The 19,082-nt window shown below is 37.8% G+C and overlaps 1 protein-coding gene across 1 annotated transcript in view; it reads right to left on the minus strand.

The window, feature by feature from the left end:
* WDPCP (WD repeat containing planar cell polarity effector) overlaps positions 1 to 19,082 on the minus strand; it is a 90,368-nt gene that overhangs the window by 17,455 nt on the left and 53,831 nt on the right. Inside the window, exons 12-13 of the mRNA XM_010575045.1 lie at positions 14,694 to 14,757; positions 8,804 to 8,906 (exon numbers count right to left, since the gene is read on the minus strand). Coding sequence (XP_010573347.1) covers positions 8,804 to 8,906; positions 14,694 to 14,757 — 167 coding nt within the window. The remainder of the gene's footprint in view (positions 1 to 8,803; positions 8,907 to 14,693; positions 14,758 to 19,082) is intronic.

Consider the following 19,082-nt stretch of genomic DNA (forward strand, 5'->3'; position numbering starts at 1 on the left):
TACAGCCAGGCCCTGGGCTGGGAGGGCACGAGGCAGAAATCAAGCAGCTGTTGCATCATTGGCTATCATAAATACGAAAAGGTGGGACACTGGCAGTGTACCTGCAGCTAATGATCACCATACATGCTTATAAGCTATTATTAATTATTTCTTTTCATCATATTATAATATTTTGCCATTTCATAATATCAATGTTGCAGAGATAACCAATGCTACCTCACAATCTATTTTTAAGATTGAATTTTACAGTTTGAAATCTAGCATGATTCAGGACTTTTGGTATCTTGAATGCTGTGAAAAATGTTATTGAAGGGCAGATATTATTCAAGCATGAGTTCAGGAGTTGCAGCAGTCTCATGGCACTGAGATTTAAAGTAAAAATAAATCTTGGTGCAGACTAACCAACAGGAAGGATATTTAGGGAAAAGATATTTCAAATAGCTGAAATGAAATACAGAGTGTATGTTGAGGGAAAAAAAAAAGTCATTAATTCTGGATGTACTTACTGCCTTGTATTAGGCACTGTTGATCAGTTTTTCACCAACGCTTTTTCTTAAACAGCCCATTTCTTTTCTTCTTCTGGCCAAGTTTGGCACTTTAGAAAGTGCAAGGCTGACAACAGCAATGGTTGCAAAGCCTACTCTTGGGCCCTGCTGAGCTTTTCCCTATGGCTTTCACCAGTGATATCCCGATTAGAATGTCACCAGCCCTGAGACAGGATTTTAACAGGGAACTTGTTTTTGTTAGGCTGAAAGCATTCAACAAGAACTAACATCAGGTCATCAAACACCTTCACTTTTGTTGCGGGAGTTTTTCAGGGGTGAACTGTCAAGCAGTCTCTTGTGCAGGAGCCTTTGGAGGAAAACAGCCTCAGACTCTGATTTTGCTGAGGGCAATTCCATGGTATCCCCACTTAAGGGCCTGTGGTATGGCTGGGGAGTATAGTGAAAGAGGAGGCAATAAATAAATAGTCATTCAACGTTTTTGTTTGTTTGTTTGATCAGAAATCAGATGTGCAAAGATTCTCACATTTACAAGAGTTGGTCCTTCTGAGCACAGGAATCTACAGACTTCTCTTGATGTCGAGTATGCTATATCTGATCACTACCTTTAAAACTCACCCACATGGGGAATATTTGGTGATAATTCTTCAGTAGCCCATTATAAAAAGACTTAATGTTGGAATATTACAATTGAATGTTAAATTGACACCTCACATCAGCCCACCCTTATTCCTCTTTTCCAATTCCTCTGCTGTCATGCCACTGATGTGATGAATTGCAGCCTGTCACATCACATTATGCTACGCAGAACAAACACGACAAAACACATACCAACTGCCACGCAAATATGCGTTTGCCAACTCTTTTTGGTGCATAGAAATGCAGCTGGTGAAATCCCTATTGGAAAACTAGAGGCTCAAGGACGGCTCTAGGGTGTGTGAGACAAACATGCCTCTGACACACTCTGAACGTACAGATACGCAGCTCTCAGCCAGCTATGGCAATTATGAAAGCACCTCCTGCTGTGATTATTTCTTGTCCTTTCAGAAAAAAAGCAGCAACGGATTCTGTGGCTGCTGATGTCATGAAGCAAAACATAAATACGTAGTAATTAATCTAGCGCATGTTTTCAGATTTGGAGCTATTTTTATGACTGGCCAGATTTTGGCTGTGTATGTGTAAATATAACACCCACTTGCGTACACACACACGTGCATACTATGAGATGTGTGAATATACATTATGTGGCTTTTAACTGCAGTCTTTTAGCCTACATGTGGGCCTTTTGAAGCTAATGGGAGATTTACCAGGGGCTTTTTCACAGAGCTGTAGGCAAGACTGGAATCCAGAACATATGAATATTATACTGTAATGATATAGTGTAAATCATCTAGTTTGACCTACAGTGAATTAGAGGCCATTAAATTTCATCCAGGTATCCTACACTGAGCCAGAAAAACTTGTGTTTGACTAATGCATAAATTGTATTTGGTTAAAACCTATTTCCCAGAAAGGTACTCATTTAGTCTCCGCGCAAAGACACTTTCCATGCATCAATTTCTTTGATAGTTTGTTTCAACAGTTATTTTAACTATGTGTGCTTTTTATTTAAATTGATTTCTGTCTGTGGAGTCAGTGCTGAGAAGTCAAATTCCTACTTAAATTCCTAGCTATAATGTCAATGGATACTTGAGTACTGACTTGCTTCTCTTTACTTCAATGCCATGCCATGGGCATCCCTTTGCGATCTTTTATGCTGAACTATCTCTATCATGTAACATCCTCACCCAAGGAATATCTCTGTGAATTGTTTTCACTTTTGTAACTTACTTCTTGATATGTTGCCATGGAAAATAAGTTGGTTACTCAGTAATTAGTGTCATTCATTCTCTCTTGTTTATGTGCATCAACTTTGCTGGAGGTTATAGGGATAAGATGGAAATATACTGAAAAGATGTGAGATGAGAGGCCTCACATACCTTGCAATAACCTAATTATTAGTAGAATAAATATGGGTCAGACACAGACAACTCCTTTCAATTTCTAGAATTTGGAAATACTGTAATTTTTTTGTTTATAAACCAGACATAGTATGTGGCTATAGATACAAAAAATTTAACTCCCTGAAGCTGGCTCTTCCAGTTACTGATTTTTCTTTTTTTTCTAGTCAACACATCATTTAAAATGAAGGCAAAAAATGGTTAATCTATTACTTCTTGGTAAGACTTTTTCATATTAAGTAGGGCATAATTTTACTGCTGACAGATATTACAAAATATGAGGATCATTAAAATTAAAATATTAAGGAGAACAGTGTCTTCATTTCAGGCATATAGTGGTGTTTTTTAATCAGGTTCTGTAGTGGGCAAGAATATGTCACGATAAGGAAGGGAAAAAAATGGAATGCCATGATTATTCTAAAGCTTGACACAAAACTATAAATCTCTTTCAAGTGATGATACACAGATCTTTGTGTAGACCTCTGCAGCTAAGCAAACCAGCTAGCCTTTGATGTACTTACAATTATTAGGGGCTGAGGATTATGTCTTTAGGCAAAGCTGTCTAGCAGTGAGAAGGTATAGATCAAAACTGACATCATGACACAAGCAAGCGGAGAGGTGAGATGAGGTGGAGCCAAAAATAGTTTGGCATTACTGTAGACCTTAAGTGAAACAAATGACTCCACTTCTCAAAAAGAACACAAGCTGGGGAGCAATTAGTGCCTGGAACCTCTCAACAGAGTAAAATCCTCACTACTACTTGGAAAATTAAAAATGTAATTAACAAAAAGGTAAACATCAGAATAAAGAAGATTCAGCAGATCCACTTAGTTATACAGGAACATATCGTTACATTCCCAATGAGGCAGGTATGCCAGGCCATGAATTCAGAACTACCACTGCAATAGGCTTCCATGCCATGAGCACTTGGTGCCACTAGCTCCTCTTGAAACCAGGGGACTCAAGCAGTCTACATCAAGTAGAGCATCCTTCCAGACCAGGCTGTTTGTCATTTTTTTTTTTGTAGAGGGCATGAATTCTGGTAATGCCAGGCCTACACATGAGTTTGTTACTTGCTAAAATCCCCATCCAAAGCCCACTGAGGATGGTGGAAATCTTTTCACTGTGTTTAGTGCTCTCTGTATCAAATGTTGTGTGTGGTTTGATATGTGCAAGACAGTGTATACATGAGCATAGTTAAATCATTTCAAATTACTATGGATCTTCAAAGACACTCATCTTGTGTGGCACAAAATTTAAAAAGTGCTTGTGGAAACTAATTTCTTGCCATAGGTTAACTGCCAATCATACTTGAACAACATTTTTCATTAAAAATGTTTTTCTGGCTCTCTGGGGAAAAAGTCACATTATTAGAAAAATAAAAGCAAAGGATTTGATTCCAGACGTTTTGATTGACTTAAACTGAAAATGTAAATAAATAAATAGGAGATCTAACACTTACACTGAAGGGAGCAGAGCTCCAAAAAACTGTAGCATAAACAGGTGTCACCTGAGTCTTTCCAGACCACAGTTCATCTGTGTATCAGATAATACCTTTTAAGCATGCCATAAACATGTTACACAGTGAAATAAAAATCATGCCATGAAATAAAAATCATGCCATGAAATAAAAGACTAGGATTCTCAGTTAACTTGAAACTTGATAGCAAGAGAAAGATGCATGTGCCAAGGAAGAGCAGGAAATGAAGAAGGCTTTGTCATCAGCATCAGAGAGGACACATGAGGGTAAGGACTACTGCTTGATAGATGAAAAAAGTCATTGTGGATCAGAAGAGGAACAAATGTTATCAACTAGGCTAATGCAGGGCCAGAGAAGGTTACAAAAACAGGGGGACAATTCTAAACATGGTCTTGAAGTGCAAGCAGGCTCACCAGGATTGTCAGGAATAGGGGAAGATCTGAGTAAATTACAAGTGATTTGGAGATTGCAGAGTGTATGCAAGACCAGACTGGTATCTCAGACACACTGTATGGAAGACAAGACACTATAGCATGTGTCATTATTAATTATCACAAAGAATATGTAAGCCATTCAATATAAAATACTATCACAGAACTAAGAAGAAATGAATAAATTCTCCACTTAAGGTTCAAACTGGTGACATTCCTTGCCAGTAAGGTGAAACATTTAGGGCCGCTACAATTTGAATGTCATTTCATGAACAGTGTGGGAAATTAGACCTCAGTCTCTGTGAGAACTGATAAGATTTCCTATCTCACTTGCAAACATTATGGAATATTTCCAGAAATGTTATAAAATTCTATTTTAAGTCGAAAAACCTCAAACGCTTTCATGAGACATTACTGAACCACCAAACTCTTAGTCAGACCCATCTAGCATTTCAGAACAATGCAATTATCTCAACATCAGTGTTTTTATTAAGATACCTCTGTTAGAAATGTTGCCTAAACATTAGTGTTACTAATTTCCTGAATTTAATTCTAAGTACAAATACAAGGTTTCCCAATTTGCCTTTCAACTATGCAGCAGTTATCTGTCTTGTCACAACATGAATCCCTTTTGGGTGAAAGCTATTGATTTGAAGGTTAAAATCATCTTGCTAGGCCCTAATGTAATTTGTTGGAAGTTGGCCTTGGGAAACTTTCTGACACTGACTACATATGCCCTTCGTTGGTTATTCATTGAGCAATGATGTCTGAAAGGCTGAGTTCTTCACCTCTGTGATCTTTATTAGTTATGGCATTTCTTAACAGGTTGTGCCATGTCAATTCTTTGCAACTCAAGTTCTACATTAGCAACCTACAGTTTACAGCACTGAACAGACGTACTCTTCCACCACAGACAATATTGTTCCACAAGCATATATGCGAGGTTACACCCATAAAGAGAATTTATTAGTAACCTACAAATATTGTCAATATTGAAGAAAGTCCTCTCTGTTTTAATCAAGTGAAATGAGGTGCACAGCATATATTTTAGGCAAGGCTAAATGAGAACTCCCTGACCTTGTAAAGGAACCCATAGATCTACTACAGAAAAAATTCAACAGAAAATCTCTGGCAGAGGAAACTACAGTATCTATGGCCACTGGTCTGCTGATCAAATGGAAGTGGGGAAAGAGGAGACAGCTAATGCAGTCTCTGAGACGTACAGTACCATTACTTCAATCTTCTCATACCTCAAGATGCATTTTCACAGGCTGTCAAACATAAAATCTTATGAGAATAATTTTCTTTAGAAGATTTTAATCAGTTGAACAAAGTATTTGATTCTGCCAAAACCATAGCAGGGAATAGCAGCAAGCTCACTTGACACTTGATCTTGCTCAACAATATTCTCACCAAACTACTATGCTCTGAAGGTCTGCAGGTGTTTTTATCACATGCACCCAGACATTCTTAGCTTTGAGGGTAGCTTCTTCGAAACGGTGTATAGTAAACTGCAATCATGTGAAAAACTATGAAGTGCTAAAATTCAGAAAATTTTAAAATAATCAATCTATTTTTAGTTTTATCTTGACACAAATCTTGATATAGAGGAATATACCAATGATTATAGAACTCTGGATGACATCTATAAATTTCAGCTGAATTATATTGTCATTCTACATTATTTGTAGGAGCTTGAAACTTTTCCAAAAGTCTGAGTTCGAAATATATTATATTTGAAGTGAGCCCTGTACACAGAAATATCTTGACAAATTAAGTATATCTGGGGCAAGATGGAGCACTCTCAAGGGCTTGGGAATCAGCCAGGAGCACTGACACATGTTATTTTCAAGTAGTGTTGAGCTGAGTTTTGGGGATGGGTTAGCTTAGGAAATATCATCAGATGTTTATGTATGAGAATGGTTCACATTTGTACTATTTAGGACCAAATATTATACTGTAATATATATATGAAATATGCTGTAGAGAGGCCAGATATTATCTAGGGAGGTTTTCAGCATAACTTGGGATCAGTAGCACTGATTGCACCTTGTTTCCTCTGTTTGCCTAGGTTGCTGCCTTCTTGTAGAAGCCTGAAGCGGGTGCTCAATAAGTTTGGGGTTTGATCTGGGAAGTGTGACCATTGGTGAACTGAGTGGCTGAAAGCCCCAGAAAGCAGGGACGAGATGAAGAGGACTGGGCTTAGAAGATGGTCATGGGACAGAGACTTGTTTGAAACTGCATTTCAAAGCTTCTGGCTCTGGCATGAGTTTTTCTCCCCCCCTCAAAATGTTAGATAAATACAGTAATTTACATATAAAGCACTTGTTAACTTCTGTTTTCACTGGGTCCACAAAGTTCATGCCATGACACCTTTTTTGCTAACAACAGTTTATGAAATAAAAACATCATCAAGAAAGGACGTTGAAATAAAGTACAGTAAAACAAAACCTGTGGCTGAGAGTTCACATGTTTAAGGTGAGATCCAATCTGCAGTGAAAAAAACTCACGGAGATTCCTGTTTATTTTCATATAATATGAATTGGATGCAAATTCATTACTCTTTATAGGCTGAATCTTAGTGACAGTTTGTCCCGGGGCATTGAGAAGTATTTTAAATCATTCTGATAGTTAATTATTCAGCAAATGAGAACAGTTTAAAGACTTATCATATAAAATGACTTTAATAATTTATGCTTATGGGGCATTACAGAGGTAACTGTAGGAGTGCTCTGAAGGAGGGGAAGACTGTGTGCCTGCACATTTATCACTGAACTGTAGTAACACATGTATTACATCTGATATGCAAGTAAGACATTTGTGATCACCTCAGGTTTCTTCCCTCTCTCTCTCTCGGTGTATATGTCTATAATACTATATAAGGCTCTCAGTAAACTTAAAAATAGCCTAACTTCAGAAATCTAGTAATAGCGTTAGTTTGCAAGGAATTAAATGAAGACACAGATTAAGGCTTAAATTTTCTGGATTAAGTGTAAGAGAATAGATGATGATCAGATAAAAGTCTTACGTATCTTAGCTATATTAAGTGCAAAGGAAAACTACCTAAGAAGTAAGAGAAGAGAAAGCAAGGGAGATGTAACTGTACATTTTAAAGTGTGCCCAGTAACAGATGACCTAACCAAGTGTCGTTTTTAGCAATTCTAGTGGTGAAAGGGCTTGCCCAAAGGCCCTGTTGTGGTGTAAAAAATGCTCTTAGTGACTTAAGCTTGAAAATGAAAGACCCTGAACAAAAGAGTTCCGGACAGGCAATGCTTGATTTCTACTCTGCTGGAGAGGGAAGGAGGTGATACTGTATTGCATAGGCTTGAAAGTCATGGATTTATACAATATATAGAAATAGCCACGTAAATGCACATAATGCCTCTCTGTATTTCTATATATTTGAATGGCATTTGCTTGTATGTTTGAGTAGACACTGAGCTGTCGAGTTCTAAAAGAATCCTATGTTACCCAAGAGCTCAAAGGTTTTGCGACTCCTTCTGAGTTTATCACATTCTACATCTTGGCATGGGACAAGGACAAAAGCTCAATGATTTCCTCTAATATTCAAGGATGCAGTAGAATAAGAAAAACAGCACTGTGCATATTTTATGCAATAATTTTGTGTTCTTTTTTCCCCCTTTGTCTGCTTTCTCACTGTTGGAGGTCAGCTACCTAGACTTAGACCCCTTCTGCTTGGTTCATGCTATAAGCCTGAAATCAGAATGGTCTACATATTTGCATACATCTCTTCATGACAATTCAGAGGAAATACAAGGAAAAAGTGAATGAATTATGAGTTTCCCTGCCCAAAAAGTTGTCTGTGTTTGAGCTATTAGTCTAACCCTGCAATTTTTGCATCAAGATTCCTTATGGAATGGCAAGAATCCCACTGCATGCAAAGTTGTTACTTTAAAGCAAGGATTGGAGCCTGTGTTCACACCGGTAAATGTTTCATCCAAATGCTGCCAAAGCATTCATGATGTGACTCCAGTTATTGGCACAGAGTGCATGAGCAAATATTTAGAGGTGAATGAGACTGCCATACGTGGCCTTTAAAGCTGGTATGAACAAAGATTTTCCAATTCAGTCCCTTACCTCTTGCACTCAGCTCAGTTTGTACAGCCTGAACTTTTCTATATAGCCATAGTATAAATCTTTTTTGCTTCATAGCTATTGCATTGACACAATCCTCACATGGGTACTGAAAGGCAAAGCTATGTTATTTTTATAAGCCTCTCTCTCTAATTATGAATAAAAATACTGTCTTGGTTTGAAAGAAAACAATGTAATTGAAACAATAACCCCCCTTACAAATATAACACCATGTTGTACAGGACAAGTATTGATTAAAACAAAAACAGCTTTTTAAACACCATTAATTCTTACCAATTCTAGTAGTTATTGATTCTGCATCAATGTCATTAGCCTTTTTCTTTGCTACTTCAGCTAGTGCCAATTCACCCTTATCTAGCGCAAGGTAATGGATGTCCTTTGGAAATAAAAGACAAAAAAAAAAGATTAATCTAAAATGAATCTTATAGGAGTAACAAAAGGGATTTTGAAAGAAAGAGGTTCTTTTATTATTTAGATCACAAACACAGATGGAACTGATGAACCTACCATTACATTTTAATTCCCTCCCAATGCAAATTTATTATCTTACTTGTGCTGTTGAATACAGCAATGAATAAAACACTGACCAATCATGCACTTATAAAAGTGAAGCTATTGACTCAGTGTATGAAAGAAACCAATCTGTCTGCTTTTAAGGTAACTTCTGTTGGTGCAACATGAATTAAAAGAGGGTTGATAGGAGGTGGCTCTGAGTAAACCAGATCTGAAGTACCGGAACTCTTCTGGCTGACAGCCCCTATTTGAAGTGTGTTAAGGTTTCCACCTTAACCCATGAGTTTTGGGGCAAAGCTCTTTTGGGATGAATTTTTGCTTGGAGGTCACACTTACTGTTCTTTGAGTAAGGTGATGGTAGTCCTCCTTGAGCTGATATTGGAGGTAATAAGAGAAACAATGGTTGCTCAATGGCTTTAACATCCACACAGGTGACATGATTCCTGAGTCACTCTTGGACCACAAGGGGCTTTCCAAAAATGTTGTTGTCTAGCATGAATAGTTGCCAATACTCTGGATCGAGTCCTTAATCTAGGGTTAAAAATCAGAGGGCTGCAGCAAGGGCATATCATTACATGCTGAATTGCAAGGCTTTTTACTGTGTGTCAACCTTTGAGATGAAACCCACCTGTAATACATACAGCACAATTTGTGGGAGAACATGTTCCTGCTGACAAATTACAGTCTCACTGCCCTTGGTTTTGGCCCTTGAAGTAAAATTTCATCCTTGACCATTAATAAAGAGACAATTAACCCCCTTCGCCTTTGGCATCACGGCCACAAGATGCCCTGTGCATGAACTGAGACATATGAAGTGAGGGAAGCCCAAGTGCAGTTGGCAAAAGTTTTTTTTCACCACTTTTATTTCCTGAAGGTGCCATTTGGTATCCAAACATGTGAGTCATTCCTGGCCATTGTTCTGCAATCTATCTGCATGCAGGAATTTAAAGGGAAAAGGAGTATTTGCTGGAAATACTGACCTCTGCATAGCGTAAAAGCAACTACATTCTCACTAATGCAGAAAATTTCAGGTGAAACTGTCTTTCTCAGTGAGGGTTTAATGCCACCTTCATCAATATGACAGAAATTCTTACAGGAAAAAGTGACCCTACGCTAGAAAGAGAAACTAGATGAAAAAAGTAGACAGTAATAGTGTTAGGAGAAAAAGATGCTGCTTTTATTATCCCCTCATTTAATAATAATAATAAAACAATTGAAACAAAAATAAGAAGCAAAATGAGAATGTTAGGGAAACTGAGACTGATTACGCAGGAAAACCTGGTACTGACTTGCAGGATCCCAAAAGTCTGCAGGAGACGGCAACATTTTCTAATTACAAACACAGGTGTGACTTAAAAAACGGCAAGTGTCTAGGAGCAAAGTAATGAGTTGCGAACTTGTTGCGAACTCTGTACTTCCTCTCTTTGTAGGTCTAACAGGGTTGTCAGGAGAAAAGGGCCTGAGTAGCAAGGTATGATTTCTATGAAGATTAAACAGTAGATATTGTCAGCTTATTTAGATAACAATAGAAAACCTAAGGGCTCTTGAACAAGTCTGAACTTACACAGATTTGAATGTATAGGCAGATTGTGTTCACTAACTTAAAATACATTCTGACTATGCTTAATGACAGTCTTTTTGTAGTTTAAGCTAAGTATTGTATACTTCAATGCAATTTTAAATAATAAACTTGGGGAGGGAATGGAAACAACTGCAGAAAATGACAAAGTTCTTTCAGTTAAGAGGTTGTGCATGCTGTGTGTATCAAAACATCTGTTACTTTCAGATCTCAGTTTTGCCCATGTTTTCTGTTTTGGGTAAAGAAATGTAAAGATGCTACATATCCATCACTAACTAACAGGGGCCTTGTAAGAAATAAAGATATAGCAGTAGGCTGGTAAGTGGCTTGCTTTGTGGATCCTCAAGTTGCTGTCATAAAGAATTAAAAAAAAAAAAGTAGCTCTTGTCTCTATCTCTAAACAAGCTTTAGAAAGAAAAGATTACAGATATAAAAACTCCTAATTACACAATTTCAGATCAAATTTAGGTGTTCCTCATTCAAATAAGCTCGCAAAATTGGATTTTTCTAAGAATTTATAACTGTCTGAGTAGAATAAAAGTAGAAAATAAATAAAAGGGAAAGAAGAAACACTGGATTACAGGGTGCCTTAAAGAATGACAGAAAAAAAAAATTAAATTAGCTGAGTATTCATTACAGATTTTTTCACACAATTATCTAAGAATTTATCAGTCCAAAGATCACACCCCTCTCAAAAACAATGGTGACAATAAAAACAATTTCCAGCTGCTCATCAGGAGTTTGCTGAAAGGGCTGTATTTTATCATTTAACAGTTTGATTACTTTTTGGACTACTTCCTTTTTACCCTCATCTTTGTGACTCACAGAGCTGGCCCTCAGTGAGCAGAAGTCATTTGAAACACTGATGTGCATTTGTCTATAGGATATTTCTGGGCAAAATTCCAACGTTTCTTCGAAACATGCACTTTCCTCATCAGTGTATCACCCAAGATCTGACAGTTTTATTAAAGTGTCTTTTCCTTGCATTTTTTGCTACCTTTGGTACGTGGGATGGCCTTTTGAATTTTCAGCAGCTGAGACCTGGAGCATACTACAAAAGGATTTCAAGCTAACAACCCTTCTATTGCTTGATCTTTTCTGTCACAGATTGGATCAGTCACTGTCCAATAAATGTAGCTGTTGTTCACGATATTATGTCCTTTTCAGTTTTATTTTTTATTGAACTTTGTAGGAGATGATAATAATTGATGGACTTAGATGTGACGTGAGGGTAAAGCTTATGGAGAGACACAGCAGTGTATGTGTGTCTTGTTATGGCATCATACTAGTGACGCTATAGCTATAGGACTAACTTTTAAGCCTTTTTTTTTTTTCTTTTTTACTTCTATGAAAGAAATTAGCCCTCAGATAGCATTCTCTCAAACTTCTTTGCAATCTCAAAACAAGTAACAGGAATGCTGCAGAGCCCTGTTTGGTGAAAGAGATGCTGAGGATAAATTCTCCAAGACATAGGACATTTCCTTAGAAGTCTCAGAAGATGGGTATTCAACGTTTGGATCCTCCTCAGCCTCTGTTATACCTGCTCCTTTCTGTCCTTTCCTTTTTTGTTCCTTCTCTGTTCCCCTTTAATAAATAGATCTTTTCTTTCTCATTTTGCTTATGTCATCAGGTATATTTCTTTAGTCTAATATTTCTTCTTGAAATCCCATTAAATTAACTCAGAATAAGGTGGTGTGACTCCTAGAGACATCTGAGGCTTTATAAATTGATTTGGTTGGTCTGTAAAACAACAGTACAAATAATTGACCTATATATTAGTTATTCATACTGCACATAATTATAAATGCTTTAAATATAGGTAAAGACAAGTTGTATGTTATTTATTGCATTTTGACCTATATAAACAATATATACAAATTATTCAGTGTTACGCAGAAGTGAAGGATGCATAAACTTTGCTTAGCAATAGTATTGTTATACTAATACCTAGAAGGACTGTAAGCTTTCAGGGAACAGGTTATCTAATTTTCACACAGTATTGAATGCAATGAAGCCCAATTCCCTAGAAATTACTGTGGCACAAATAAATACTTTTTATGACCTATGCAACTTTAAACTTCTTGAGTCCTGTACTTAGTAGTCTTGTAGCAGTGCCATTATTAGCTTATTGTAAAGTTTGTTCATTAGTACCTTACTTAGGAGATGAATTAGTAGAAGGACATTTCCCCAGAGGAGGCAGCGAGTGAATAGGGGACTTGAAAAGGCAGGTGTGTGTGCTGCTCATTGCATAATTTAGGGGAAACTGTGGAATCTCAAAGGTAATGCAAGCAGAATGAGGACGACATAGGACTGGTTTTGATCTCACACTAATGTAAGCTGGGAGGAACTATGTGGAAATACGTATCTATGTTTAAAAGCATTGGTGAGGTGGGAAATGGAGAGTAGGTGTTGAGAGAGGAGACAGAAAACAAAAAGGGAAAGGATGGAGCTAATTTCTCTGTGAACATTGAAACTCCTCTTGAAGAACGTTGGAGAAACTTTTTGTTGAGAGAAGGACATTACCGCTTGTGGAGCCAGGTACTGACAGTCCCTCCCTCTTGTTAGCAGCTTTGCACCCATCTCTTGACCTAACACTGGTGTTCCCCACCCTGGGACAGAGGTGGTCCCTCAGTCCTGTGGTCAGCAAAGGGAAGGAAAGAGAAAAGATCATGTAGGAAATGCTTTCAGCCAAATGAGAGAGGGCCCTTGAGATGGCAGGCCAAATGCTGGGTCATTTGTTCTTCCAGAATGGCTGAAATTACTCAGGGAGAATTTACTATCTGTATGGTGGGAGAGCCCCTGACAAAAAGCTGTAACCTGCCGCGGACATGTTACAGTCTCAATCTTGTATGGGGCTGCAGCAGTGCTTAGCTTGATTAGGTATAGAATTTGTATTGAAGAAGTTATATTCAATAAAAAGAGAAAAGGAAAAAGATGAGCTAAAAAGAGGAAAAATCAAGGAGAGTAAACATAAAACATGTAATGAATTTCCTAAAAGTCTGACATTTCCATAACATTCTTTTGATGCATACTTAGAAAAGTTTATCGCCGTATTCACATCTTTCTAATTAGATGGAACAAGCCAGATGATTAGAGCCGTGAAAAAAACATCAAAAGGTTCACACAACTTTTTATATAATTAGAAGGGAATTTTCATAACCCATAAAAGCAGGATTTAATTGTGTAATTTAACATACAATTTAAATATCAAGATCGAACTAGCAGGGCAAGTGACTTAATGGGATAAATGATATTAACATCTAGTGTCAAAGCTTAATTTAAACAACAGAATGTCTTCATTATGCAAAAGAGTCAAGCAAACGAATCGTTCAAAGGGCCTTTTTTTCAACAAGCCCCTTTCCTATTGTTTCTTTGAAAACAATGAAATCAGCTGTGGAGCAGCAACATGCTGAGAGACTAGGAAAGCAGGATTGCCTTTGTCCATCTGACCTCACTGTGACATTGTGGTGCAAGATCTTATAAAACAAGAGCCTCCTGCAGAGCTCACACAGAGGACCTTTTAAAAGCTGGTTAATTTTACTTTTGTAGCTAATTAAATGGGAGGGGGCAGAGAGTGCATGAAATGTAAAAACCCTTGTGTTGATGCTGCTGAGCTTTGTTGTTTTAAAAGTACTTGTAGAAGCGTTCATAATTTGTCACTTTTCACAAAACCCTATGAGACAAACTAAGAGCATTCAGGATCCCCAGGATATGGCCAGGACTCAGCAGTTGTACTTCTTAAAGGAACAGATTAGAAACGTATAAGCTAATTAGAGTGAGAGATGACATTCACCCACATCAGGACAGATGAAGAAGGGGAAAGTTCACAAACATATACATTAATTCCTGGAAAATAAAGAATAGCCTTTAGGCCATGCTAGGGAAAATGTCAATGACTAAAGATACTCAGTTCCTGTTGATGCGTTTCATGATGGCAAAGGGCAAACCAGGTAGAATAGTTCTGGCTTCAGTATGTGTCCGAGACTGCAAATGACACAGATCCATTTTAATGTGTACAAAAGCTGACAACTAACATCCTGACAACAGCCTCTGTCTCCAGAAATGACTCACCATAAACAGGTCCCGAGCATCTATGTCAACAGCTAGCAGAAATGCTTTTTCGAATCTCTGATACCTGCAAGAAAAAGGAAACATGTCACTTGCTGAAGATAATTTAAGAGCTGCATCAGATTTTGTTAATGGGCAGATGAAGTCCTTCAATTCTGATCAAAAGTGATGCCAAAGCTTTATTGGGAAAATGATATGCTTATACTCAGATGGCAGAACTATGAGGTAGGACAGTGACTACCCTTAACCTTCTCCATCATTTAAAAACTTCAGCAGGTGTTATGTTCAGTGTTGAGTCCCATCAGATCTAGTTGAACCTGAAGGGAGCTGAAGGTACTGTAGATCATAACAAATCGATCCCTTGAAAGATACCAGCCACAACATAGATAAATGCTAGCCCCAATAACATTGGTAGGACCTCAAAATCCCCTACAGAAAAGACTAATACTAAATCTCACTAGATTTCAGAGGTCTTTGTAGAAGTTTGCACTGAGTTTTGTCCTCACAGACCCCTCAATACAGCTCTCTGAAGATGATAATGCAACCTAGTCATGCTAAACAGTCATGAATCCCCAGAGACTGAAAAAGGTAGGGGATGACACTGCTTTGCTGCCTAAAGCCCTCAGCCCAGTATTAGCACAGACTCCTGAGAGTTTTCTGAAGATCCTATGGTGACGAAGATTGTGTCAATGAGGTAAAGTAAGGGGAAAAAGAGAAAATTCACAAGCAAAAATTACCTCTAAATGTGCTGTAGAAGGCACCACCTGAGTATTACCTAAAGATGCAGTGGAGTAGGAAGGGAGCAGTGTGAATGTGGAACTTCACCTTTATCGTTAACCCAGGAGGGCTGTACCATGGCACACTGAGACCATTACTTTGGTGGGTTGAGGGCTTGCTGAACAACAGCTCCTTCCATTTATAATGACACAGACTGCCACCTTCTTCCTACCCAGAGACCATACACCATCTCCTGGCAGTTACAGCAAATACCTACATGGGATGGAGATGCTGTGGAAGGCTGTATATATCCTCTTGTTTGCAGTCCTTAGGAACTCCACAGAAGCAGGAGGAAACAAGCCATCTACCAGAAGCTTTCTGAGAATATATACAACATTGCACTGGCAAACACTAATCACAATGGGAAACTCTGCATTGGGCTATTGCCTCTCTTACACTAGATGTAGATAACCACTATGTGACAATCACTCTGTACTGTGAGAAAGTGATTCTATTTGTCCACATTTTCTTCTACTGCACATTTTAAACTGTTTAAAAATACCTACAAAAAAAGATTTGGTGATTATTTTTAGATATGCAAAACAACAAAATACCCCAATTCTATTTCAGTTGTGAAGTAAAAGATTGACTCCATATAGAATGATTTCTTTATTTTTCCCATTACTGGTAAAGTTTCTCCCTTTTCACCTGTTAACAATTTCAACAATTATGATTTCTCTGTGTTAGAAAGATGTAGTTTGTGTTTGCCCAATGAATATTGTCAGACAGGATCATATGGATGCCAGTATTTATACAGTTCTGTACCTTGAGGGTATCTTAGGAAACAGCAGGCAATGCTGTAGCTCTTCCTCAGGCCAGTGTGAACAAGAGGAAACATGGGAATCCTCCTTCCCCTTGGTGACAGAGTCCCATATGATGTACCGTACTGGGATTCCTGTTTCTGGCCAAAGCCTAAGCGGTTTTCTGCCTCCCTCTTGCTACAGCCTTATTGCTCTCTTCTTTTCTACTGCACACTTGGAATTATTCAGCAGATTGTGAGATAGAGCCAGCAAGGACTTTTCCTCAAGGAATAACATTTGTGACAAGAAGGCATAATATGTTAGCTTAAGTAGAAAAGGAAATGCACTCTCCAGGTGAGGTTCCTAAGAGCTGGAGTGGGGACTCCTTTCCTCCCTAAAGCTAATCTCCCTGCTGTGTCTCCCAAGCACTAATTTGCAGCCCTCCTCACAGAACCTGTTTAAGGGAGGGGAAGAGATGAATCAAGGTTAACCTCTTGATCACTGGGGAACAGGCAGTGCACTGCCGTTTTATCACGCACATCTATGTATCTGAAGCTTTTCAACATGCTTTCTATGAAGGATTTTCCATTAAAATACATTGTGTTGTAATGCTGCTTCTGAAGCTATACTTTAATTAAGACAAATAAGTACATGTTAAAATATGTGTATCTTGGATAGCTATCATGTATATCTTTTTCCAGCACATTTTTCTTTTCAATTACGGATTAAATATACATTCTTAGTACTTAGAGGGGAAATTGGAAACCGAGCAGAAACCAGCTATACAACTAGCTAAAAGAATGTCTGCAGCATTATTTTGTTTTTCCAAAGTTATTACTATACAGACTATTTGAATGACATTTGCTTTAGCCAAGGCAAAAATGCCTGCAACCAAAAAATGTAAAGTAATTTTTTTGTTTGATTGACCTGCAGAATGGAAACACGTCCTTAAAGCTGTCATTTCTTTGCTGTTTCACAAAGATTTCATTTTTTTCCCCTTTAATCAACATACATACTTCAGTCTCATTATGGCCCCTATTCATAAAACTGTGAAGTTAGCTCATTATTTTCAGATCTGTACTGAGGGAAAAGAAGGGGGGGAAAAAGACTATCCAAGAAATGCTCTTCACAAACCAGGAGTGCTGGAAATAACAATCACAAATACTTCATAAATTATTATAGATTGAATTGCTTTAAAATAAGGTGGAGGTTTCAAACAAGAGTGACAAGTTTGCATTACGTAGGCAAACAGTATTAAATCAGTCAAGAATGTCCAGGTTTTTTTTTAAACTAGCTTTACTAGAAGATATTTGTTACTTTGACTCTCTTTGGCTCTTTGGAAGTTGTGGTGTTTTTATTCTACAGGAACAATTAGAGATAGTTCTGTACAGCATGAGACAGACCTCAAGCTGTCTGCTTTATAAGTGTGTTTTGTCATGGGGAGACCTCTTGCTATTGCGAGCACATTTCACTTACAGTTTATCAGCTCCTCAAAAAAACAAACGAAAAAACCCAAGCAAAACACCCTCCCTTTTGTTCTTGCACTACAATTACAAGGTACAATATTTGCTTTCTAAAATGGCATCGACAGGCTACTGGTCTTGAAGTGAGCGTCTTCCCACCCCTCCCTCCACCTTGTTACTTATTGCTTGCTTCACAATAACTCCAGCAATCAAGACTTATATGTCTCTTGAAAAAGAGAGATAAGGAAATCTGCCTGTGAACCATGAAGTTCACCCACTTGTTTGGTCAAAGTGACAGCCAACAGAAATATGACCTTCAAGACTAAAACTCTCAAACTGCGAGTAACTATATAGGACAGATAGGAAAACATTTCCCTGCAAGCTGTTTAGCACATACAATATTAAGTTCAAATTCTCATATAATAAAATAATACTGTTATTATATGCACTTACACAACCTTTCTACATATCCTATAAAAATTTTAAAAGATGGTTATTAGTACATCTGCTGTGTGGACAAGGAAACAAAGGGGAAATGTGAATGATATGACAAGGGTCACGTGGGTCAAAAATGGCCAAGGCAGAGAAGAATCCAGACCTGCCTTCCATGGTGGAGTGGCAGACCTGCTGCCTGCTTGTATTTTGAGAATGTGACTTAACTGAAAAGATGCCAGGAAACATTTTATTTTTAAATAAAATATGGAAGTAATAAAAAAAGATAATGTTATCTATTAACTTCAGAGAGGCTATTCTTTTTAGAGGGATAAATAAAAAGAGAATCAAGTGCCCAGGGTTTCCTCCTGTTGGATGTTCAGAAATAAGGTGATTTTAAATACTGTAGATCAAAACAATGTGCATGGATTGCAGGCTGCAGAGAAGGGAAAGGAAGTATCTTCAGTTTTTATAAGAGGTTCTACAAATATATCGAAAGGCGGAATTTTGTCATCTGTATTTATTACACAACACCTAAATCAAATGCAGTCACTTAAAGATAGAGATACATTTTTCAGGCTGAAAATAGTCAGCTTGAAAATATTTGTAATATTTACCCATAATATTAAAACATCTCATAACAAGTCCAGGAACCAGAAAAAAAATCATGTGGAGGGAGGAGGAAGGGAAGGGAGAGAGAGCTCATGCAAGCAAGAGAGAAATATATTGCCGAAAAGATGGAAACATTTCTTTAGGGACTAGTTACAACCAACAAGCCTTCTTAGACATGCCCATTGACCATGTAAGCATATTCCTTGTGCTGGGCTGATAAAGAAGGGCTGCAGCAGTTTTTTTCCTTGTCTTCAATAAGGGTACACAACATTTAGAAAATAATCTGCAGGGGAAGAGCTGTGGCACAAATAATATTTATAAGGCAATCCTTTTTAATGGAAGAAATTTCAGAGTCCTCCTCATCTCAC

This window comes from Haliaeetus leucocephalus, unplaced genomic scaffold (assembly GCF_000737465.1).
Source record: "Haliaeetus leucocephalus isolate CR32 unplaced genomic scaffold, Haliaeetus_leucocephalus-4.0 Scaffold450, whole genome shotgun sequence".
Taxonomy (NCBI): Eukaryota; Metazoa; Chordata; class Aves; order Accipitriformes; family Accipitridae; genus Haliaeetus; species Haliaeetus leucocephalus.